Here is an 8,885-nt window from a genome sequence, read left to right as displayed (position 1 = left end):
CGTAGAGCGCTTGCGCCGAAGAGACGGTCTCTCTTCCGTGTAGACGACTGTGCGGCCACCGATTGGCTGCGTGGGCACGTCGGCGGGAGGACGCACGGCGCTGCGTTGTTCCGCCCTCCGTGCTCCTGGTCTCGGCCGATCTAGCAGAGCCGGGGTGTTCGGCTAAGTGGGGGCAGCCGCAGGCGCGCCGCCGAACCGATCCGCTGAGCCTGTTGCCGCCGCCGCAGCTACCGCCACGCCCCGTGCGCCGTGACCCGCGACCCCAGACCCCGACCTCTTTTAGATCGGCCCGCGCGCCCCAGGCCCGGCCCGGGCGGCGCGACGGGAGGATGAGCGGCGGGCGGCGGAAAGAGGAGCCGCCTCAGCCGCAGCTGGCTAACGGGGCCCTCAAAGTCTCCGTCTGGAGCAAGGTGCTGCGGAGCGACGCGGCCTGGGAGGACAAGGTGCGGTGGGGCCTGGCGAGGGCGCACGTTCGAGGAGCCGGCTGGGACTCGGGGACGAATGGACAGGCCCGAGCCTGCCCCTGCCCCCGTCCGGGCGCTGCCGAGTGTTCGGGGTGGTGGGGCGGGTGGCCCAAGGGTGTCGGGGCGAACTCGGAGGGCCCGGCTGTCGGGCTCCGGGCTCACTACGGAGTGGCCTAAGAGTGAAGTCGCCCGGGTCACGCGGGAAGCAGCAAGGAGGGGGCGGAGGAGTTGCCCCCCCGCGGGCAGGTCGGGTGCCTGAACGGCGAGAGCGAGCTGAATTCGATTCGATCTCCGCCTTTTACTCCCAGTAGGATCTTGAGTAAGTGACTTATCTTGTCGAATTAACTACTTACCACCGTGGTTAGCACGAACAGTAACGGTAACAGACTTCTACTGAGTACTTGCTGTGTGTTGGGCGCCCTCTGTGCGTCATCTCACTCAAGTCTCCGAACAACTCTGAAGTGGGGTACCGTGGTGCGGTAAAGCGTTTAGCATATGGTGAGGCTCACTAAAGGTGAAGTGCCAGTGCTTTACTGTTGAATGAGAAAACAGAATATCCTAGTAAGTGTGAGAGTTGAGAGGGGAGACTGAGACCACCTTTCAGGGGTGAGTGTGTGGGGTGTGTGTGTGTGTGTACGTACGTACGCGAGGGAGTGGGGAAGAAACCACCAAATGTGTGTGAGGAATGGTTGGGGAACTTCAAGATGTCCTTCCTGGTCACACGCATTCAGGAGATCTGAGTGTAAGCACTTCCCCAACTCTGCTCCATCGCGTGGAAGGAACCATCACAAATTGCTTGATTCCAGTTGGCCTGAAAAGAATGTTAGATTTGTAATCTTTCCCTTTTTTTTTTTGGACTGATGAAGTAGTTTTTCCTAGAGTTCCTGTAAGGGGGGGGGATGGGAGGTACTTCCTGAAGGTGCCCTTGTCCTGCCCCCGGTGCTGCCCAGCTCTTGTAAAATCTTTCTGATTTGCTGTGTCATTTCTTTCCTTCCTTGTGTAAGAACTAGTTTCTGCAGTCCAGGGCAGGTCAGAAACCTGAGTCTTCCGTGTTCTTGTATGAAAATTAGATATGCTGGCACCTGCCTCCTGCACTTTTGTTTCTAATCTCTTTTCTCTTTTGTGACTTACTCAAAATTCAGAGTGTGGGAAGGTGGTACTGAATTGGTTAACAGTCAGCCCTTCTGCCTGTGGATAGTCTGTTCATGTCTCTCCAGGTCAGATAACTGGCCAGTAGCTCAGTTACTATCACAGCAATTTCATTTTTGTAGCTTCTGAAAAAAAAAAAGTAAATGATTTTTCTAAAAATTTTTACGTAGAGCACAATACCCTGGAAGCCATCACTTAAGATAACTAAATGCATCATTTTTTAACCACATTTTAGTATAAGAAGATATGGAGATTCAAGAACCATATACTGTTGCTTTTGGGGAAAATTTTTCTGGAACATGAGTTTAGCAGAAAGCTTTTCTGTTCCTCACCTATCACAAGAGGCTCTCTTGTGGCACCCACTCCAGATTATGCACACATTCTCTCTCTTTTCTACAGGATGAATTTTTAGATGTGATCTACTGGTTCCGACAGATCATTGCTGTGGTCCTAGGTGTCATTTGGGGAGTGTTACCATTGCGAGGTTTCTTGGGAATAGCAGGGTAAGTCTTGGGTTTTTTGTTTTGTTTTGTTTTGTTTTTTTCCCTGTGTCTCTGTGTGTGTGTGTGTAATGACTAAATCAAAAAACTGGCCCCATGATGACACTCCTGGGTCTGATACAGCACTCCTCAGTTCCACAGGCTTGGGAGCAGCTTGGGTCAGGCATGGTAGCTTTATGAAGATCCGGGTTAGTTTATTCATTCATGGGTCCATAGTGACCTCATGCAAGAGGTTGCCACATTGCCTGTTGGCAGCAGGCATCTAGTTCTGACATGACCTTTGTTGTCTGTGGAAGTTTGGAAAGTGGAAGAGCTTCTAATACTTGATGACCACTCCCTTGTGCACTGTGCTGGATGTCCTGAATCTTGGACTTGGCAGAAGTTGTTTTAGGTCCCTCCTTTTTTTTTGGCTGCGTCTTGCAGCATGCGGGATCTTTAGTTCCCTGAACAGGGATGGAACCCGTGCCCCCTGCAGTGGAAGCGCAGAGTCCTAACCACTGGACCGCCCGGGAAGTCCCAGGTGCCTACATTTTAAAGGCAGTGAAAAAGTAGGAGATTAAGCCCTCAGTTTTTTATCGTGTGTCTGTGGTAGCAGTTGACACCAGCTCCCAGTCATGGCTCAGCTTGTTAACCAGTCACTGAGAGCAAGTCCGAATGCCCGCCAGTTTGAATTAATAGGATTTGTGGAAATTGTCTTTTTCTTTTTTTTAAAGATGTATTTATTTATTTTATTTATTTTTGACTGCGTTGGGTCTTAGTTGCGGCACGCAGGATCTTCGTTGAGGCATGTGGGATCTTTTGTTGCGCTGCGCGGGCTCTTCGTTGTGGCGTGTGGGTTTTCTCTTCTCTAGTTGTGGCGTGCAGGCTCCAGAGCGCGTGAGCTCTGTAGTTTGCAGCACGCGGGCTCTCGTGTTGAGGCGCACGAGCTTAGTAGTTGTGGCGTGCGGGCTTAGTTGCCCCATGGCATGTGGGATCTTAGTTCCCCAACCAGCGATTGAACCCAAATCCCCTGCATTATAAGGTGGATTCTTTACCACTGGACCACCAGGGAAGTCCCAGAATTGTCTTAAGATAGGAGTCGTGGGCAAGTTATAGTAGAAATGGACAGTCAGGCCTCTGGGAATACAAACTGTCATACTCACCCATGGAAAATCACATATATCGTTTTAACCGTGATCACATACATCTCTTATTCCTTACTCTGGGGTGAAAAGTGTGAAATCGTTTCAAACTCATTTGAGTTGCCTGTTTTTTCAGAAGATAACCTAAAAGGAATGTACAGTCCCCTCTCCTAACTAAAGAGTTGTTGTTGTTGTATTTATTTATTTATGTATGTATGTATGGCTGCGTCGGGTCTTCGTTGTTGAGCACGGGCTTAGTTGCGGCGAGCGGGGGCTACTCTTCGTTGTGGTGCGCGGGCTTCTCATCACAGTGGCTTCTCTTGTTGTGGAGCATGGGCTCTAGGCACGCGGGCTTCAGTAGTTGTGGCACACAGACTCAGTAGTTGTGTCTCGAGGGCTCTAGAGTGCAGGCTCTGTAGTTGTGGTGCATGGGGCTTAGTTGCTCCGCGGCATGTGGGATCTTCCCGGACCAGGGATCGAACCTGTGTCCCCTGCATTGGCAGGCAGATCCTTAACCATTGCGCCACCAGGGAAGTCCCTAAAGAGGTTTTCGATTTATGATGCTGAGCAAAGCATTTGTCCAAGGAAACCATAAGAGTTTATCCTCTGACTGACTTTGACAGAGTGGACATTTGATGAGGACTCATTGAGGGTGATGAGACACAGGCAGGACCTGGGGTTCATAGAGGTCTTCTCAGGGTGGAAGTAGTATGTAGATACATTTTTAGAATGTTGGTCACCCTGTTTTAGCTTTCTATGAGAAAAAAGCAGATATAAGGAAAATGCCAGAGAAGGCAGAAGGCAATCTAAAGGCAAAAGGTAGTCTCCTGTCTTCCCCAGATCACTTTTCTAGGAGAGGATGACACTGGTTCAAACCCCCAGCACCTATCTGATCTTGTAGGAGTCCTACGGGATTTTTCCGAAGTCACCCAATCTGGAAATAATATAGCAAAGACTAGAACTAGTCTAGTATCCTTCCCACTGTGGCGAATGAGTAAGGCTGCCCAGATTTTTTTTTTTTAACTTTCTAGAAAGCTCTGGATTCAAGTTCCAGCTCTGCCACTTTTCAAGCTACATAATTTGGAGCTCACTTTCTGAGACTCAGTTTCCTCATTAAAATGGGGGCAATAAAGAAGTGCCTTCCTCATGAGATTGATGTGTGAATTAAATGAGATGATACAAGTAAATTGCTAAGTGTAGGGCTTAGTACATCATAGGTACTCCATAAGTGGTTCACTGCAATCATATGATTAGCTTTACAAAGAGTGATAAAATATGGCTGGCTATTGAGAAAGCAAGAAATGGGGTGTCTGCAGTGAATTCATCTTGGAGTGGCTTACCCATCATGCCACTTTCTCAGGACTGCCTGTTTTCTAGGGTTCAGTCCCACACTGTCCTGCCAGAGCCAGTTTCTCTCACTCCAAAGGAATCCCTTCCCTCCTTTGGTTGGCACCTTTTTCCCAGCTCTTGGAAAGTGCCCAAGGACATTGATTTTTCCACACACACCCCCTTTCCTCCATCTGTCTGACTCAGCTGCCTGGTGCTCAGTTGTGGTGACCGTCTCCTCCCCACTTCCACTTCCCGCCTTCGCTGCCCTCTGTCTGGACCCTCACTTGACTTCTCTTCATTTCTGGTGTGGCCACCAGTTAGGGCCTATTAAGGTAAAGCCATCTCCTTGGGTCTCATTACTTAAAATTTGCCTGGGAACTGAGTGTGATGGTTCTGCTCTGTCTGCCGAGGTTTTACATTATTGGAGAGGGGTTCTATTCATCCCTTTCTGCCTCTCTGTCTCTCATAGAGCTTGGCACATGATTAAGAGGTGCTCAGTGAATGCTTGTTAAAATTTTTGAAAAGCTGAAATGAGTTCCCATTGACCCTTGGAAGCAGAGTCGTATATTACCTTCCAGCCCTGAAGTCAGTATTTGTTAGAGATTCATTATTTCGTTAAAATTGTGACTGGAGTTTTTAAGATAGAATTGTTAAAAATCCATTTGAGAGTCAGTCTTTTTTTTTGGCTGCCCCACGCAGCATGCAGGATGTTAGTTTCCCCACCAGGGATCGAACCCCTGCCCACCTGCAGTGGAAGCCGGAGTCTTAACCACTAGACTGCCAGGGAAGTCCCCAGTATGTTCATTTCTTTGTCCACCCATTTGCTATGTCATTCTCTCCCATTTACAATACAGAATTTATGCCCATCCTTAAAGCTCAGTGTGAGCCTTTCCAGTCCTTTCCTGACCCCTCCCCCTTATACACCAGACTTTTAAATGCCTTTGTGTCTATGAATTCATTTTCTACTTAATGTGTGCCCCTTGGAAGGCAGGGCCTATGTCAGCCCTTTTCTCTCTCCCTGTCATCCTTTATCTCTTTCCCTTATATTTCCCTTTCTCATCTCACTAAGCAACGACTTTACAGCTGGATACTGTCAGTGAGTCTCCAGTCACTCTCCAGCCCTAGCTTATTAGCTGAGCCCCGGAGTGACATTGCTAAGTCCTGATAGTAGGCTCTGTCTAGAGCCACTAACTCAGCCTGTCCAAAATGGAACTCCTGTCAGAGGGAGGTGGCCAGATTGGCTGGGTCCCAAGATTTCTAGTAGACAATAAGGATATGGCCATGACATAGCCAAGCCAAGGACTGTATTTCGTGTGAAATCCAAGAAAAACCATCTGTCCTTCCTGACTCCCTGCTTCTGTTACTGGACCCATGGTTCTCCCAGGTCCTTAGGCTTGAAGCCTTTGGGGATTCTTGCCTCCCCATTCAGCCATTTTCCCAGTCCCTGTCCTCAAACTTTATTTGTACTTATGTCCTGAAACAGGTCTAAACCAGCCTCCCAGCTCCTTTTCCTTCCACTCACGAGAAAGCCCATACTCACAAACTAGACTTCCTGGTGTATGTACACCCTACCTCCTTGTTACCTTGCTCAGACAGCCTCAGGGTCTGTTCCCTGCCCCGCCCCCCCATACCGATTTACACTCCTCATCACCATCATACTGCCCTGCCCTACACCAGCCCACACTTACCTGCTAGGAGGAACCTGTTCTCTCTGCATTTTCTCCTGCAGCCTTCAGAAGGGATGTGGCCTAAGGCATATAGTCCCCCACTGGATTAGGTGCCGTAACTGGAAAGATCATAAAGAGAGTTTTGATCACTTTATGAATATTACTTTTACATAGTGACAGTACCAAGAGATCAGTAGAGCAGAGTGATGTGTTACTAGTCGTGGTATTCTGATTCCTGCATCAGTTAAATCATACGTGATAGGGGTCAAAGACCTTCCTGGAAGTGCTCACAAACCTCTGGTTTCAGTTCCACTCTGACTGTTTCTGGCCCCTAATAGGTGGTGAGCTGAGGGCAGGAACTGTCATGTTCACCTCTGCATCAAGTGCACTAGCAGACAGTGGACATTCTCCCGTTGGGAATTATGCAGAGGCTGCTTTACTATGCCCTTGCTTGCTCAACTAGGCCATGAAGCAGCAGCTTAACATGTGTTTTTCCCATGCCCCCCCCCCCCGCCCCCGAGCTGGAGCTACCTGGAGGCCCATGTCAGGTACTGGACCTATTTGGGGTTGTTCAGCAAGCAGCCTTCTGTCTTACTTCAAGGGGACTTGGAGAACTTATATGTGCTTTATTTTTATTTTATTTTCTGCTTTTGCTGGTCAGCTAAAAAGAGTTTCTCCTTTTTTAAGTCTCTAGCACAACCAAGTGGGCAGCTCCATTGAGGGCCTAGGCGTTTGTATGTATTATTTCATTTGCCCCCATAATAGAGTTAACTGTGCAACAGCAAGTGCCCTGATAGAGCTGGACCATGTTGGTGGGAGTTCTCAGTCTTCCAAGCTTACAGTTTATGTTTGGTGCTTGTCCTCCCTTGCTCCAGATTCTGCCTGATCAATGCAGGTGTCCTGTACCTCTACTTCAGCAACTACCTACAGATAGATGAGGAAGAGTATGGCGGCACGTGGGAGCTCACAAAGGAAGGGTTTATGACATCGTTTGCCTTGTTCATGGTATGTGTAGCTGATAATTTCACAGCAGGTTTTGTCATTTCCTGAGATGTCAGTTATTCAAGGCGAGCCCCTTGATTGAGTTACAGTGTGTGATTTGGGTACCATTTTTCAAGACTCCTGAGGCTGGAGGGCATGTCCTTTCTTGAGTTAATGTTGTCCCAAAAGATGTGGTGTGATACACTGTATAGTCTCCCTGTGGTGAGCAAATCCAGAGCTCATTGTCAGTTTCTACATCTAATTCTCACCTCTGGCTGCATATTGAACACTGGAAAACATTTAAAAATATATTCATAACAGCCAAAAAATGCAAACAACCGTCACCCGATGAATGGCTAGATAAAATGTTATATACCCATACAGTAGAATATTACTTGGTCATAAAGAGGAATGAAGAACTGGTACATGCTACAAGGATGAACCTTGAAAACATTATGCTAGGTGAAAGAATCCAGACACAGAAGACCACATGTTGTATGATTCCATTTATGTGAAATGTCCAGAATAGGCAAATCCATATGGATAAAAAGTAGATTAATGGTTGCCAGTGGCAGGGGTAGGAGGGGAAATGGGAAGTAACTGATAATGGGAATAGATTCTGTCTTCGGGGTGATGCAAATGCTCCAAAATGTTTTCACAACTCTGAATATACTAAAAAACCTCTGAATTATATACTTTAAAAGGGTGAACTTCATGAAATATGAATTATATCTCAAAGTTATTTTTTAAAAATTATAGAACCTAGCCCAAACCAACGAAATCAGAATCTCTGGGAGGTGGCGCCCGGGCATCTCTCTGTATGTTTTTAAAGAGCCCACAAGATTGCAAAGGCGAGTCAGGTTTGAGAACCTCTGCTTTATTTGATATGAAGCTGACAGGGTATGATGTAGTTTTGTTTTCACGTTTGTTGCTAATGCTAACACTTACTAGCAGTACAGTTTGCTTTACCTGTATCATTTCCACACCCATTACTCTAAGCCCTCGCACTCTGGTCTCTGTTTGGCAGGGGGAGAGACTTGTCCAGGGTCCCTTTGGAAACACAGGATGGTGGTCCTGGGCTCTATTAGAGAAAGCTTGATTTCAGTGAAATTACGTAAGCCCCCAAGCAGCTTATGCGTTGGATAGCCCCCGGGAAGTACACTGTGCGCACATTCTTAGGATGCTTTTGTTTGTGGAGTGGGAGCCTATGTTGACCCTGTTGGTGAGGGAGCCCATGAACGTTGCTTGTTTCCTCTCTAGGTCATTTGGATCATCTTTTACACTGCCATCCACTATGACTGACGGTGCACAGTCCCCACCTCCTCCCTGTCCGGTCCAAAGGACCCTCTTAGTTACACCACAGAAACACGATTGTTGGGGGGCACCCCAGCCACGCGGAACCTGGAAGACCCGTGTTTCCTGGACCGAGAATCAGTGTGTTGGGCGTCAGTGTTTTCTGCAAGGGTTGTGACCTGAAACTTTTTAAAGAACCATCCACCTTTTGGGGAAGCATTTCTGAATTGCCCATCACCAACCGTTTCTTCTTGGATACCATCATGAAACACCTGCTTGCCGATTGGAGCTGTCCTTTAATTTGGTGCACCTCTGGATCCGGATGAAACATTAAATTGTCTTCCTTTTCCATCAGGTGTATGGTTTTTAAACTATCAAACA

The 8,885-nt window shown here is 47.8% G+C and overlaps 1 protein-coding gene across 2 annotated transcripts in view; it reads left to right on the top strand.

The window, feature by feature from the left end:
- Window positions 1-120: 120 nt before the first annotated feature.
- The window catches only part of RAB5IF (RAB5 interacting factor), a 97,031-nt gene continuing 88,266 nt past the window's right edge, over window positions 121-8,885 (top strand). Inside the window, exons 1-4 of one of the 2 annotated variants that reach the window (XM_082362035.1) lie at window positions 132-443; window positions 2,013-2,116; window positions 7,106-7,235; window positions 8,472-8,648. In XM_082362035.1, coding sequence (XP_082218161.1) covers window positions 330-443; window positions 2,013-2,116; window positions 7,106-7,235; window positions 8,472-8,513 — 390 coding nt within the window. In that variant the 5' untranslated portion in view covers window positions 132-329 and the 3' untranslated portion in view covers window positions 8,514-8,648. Of the gene's footprint in view, window positions 444-2,012; window positions 2,117-7,105; window positions 7,236-8,471; window positions 8,649-8,885 lie in introns of those variants that run through there. The other variant, XR_014236028.1, reaches the window with a different exon arrangement.

Source organism: Balaenoptera borealis (genome assembly GCF_965194805.1).
Source record: "Balaenoptera borealis genome assembly, chromosome: 16".
Classification (NCBI taxonomy): domain Eukaryota; kingdom Metazoa; phylum Chordata; class Mammalia; order Artiodactyla; family Balaenopteridae; genus Balaenoptera; species Balaenoptera borealis.
The sequence above is the reverse complement of the archived record's forward strand: the minus strand, read 5'-3'. Positions and strand labels throughout refer to the sequence as shown.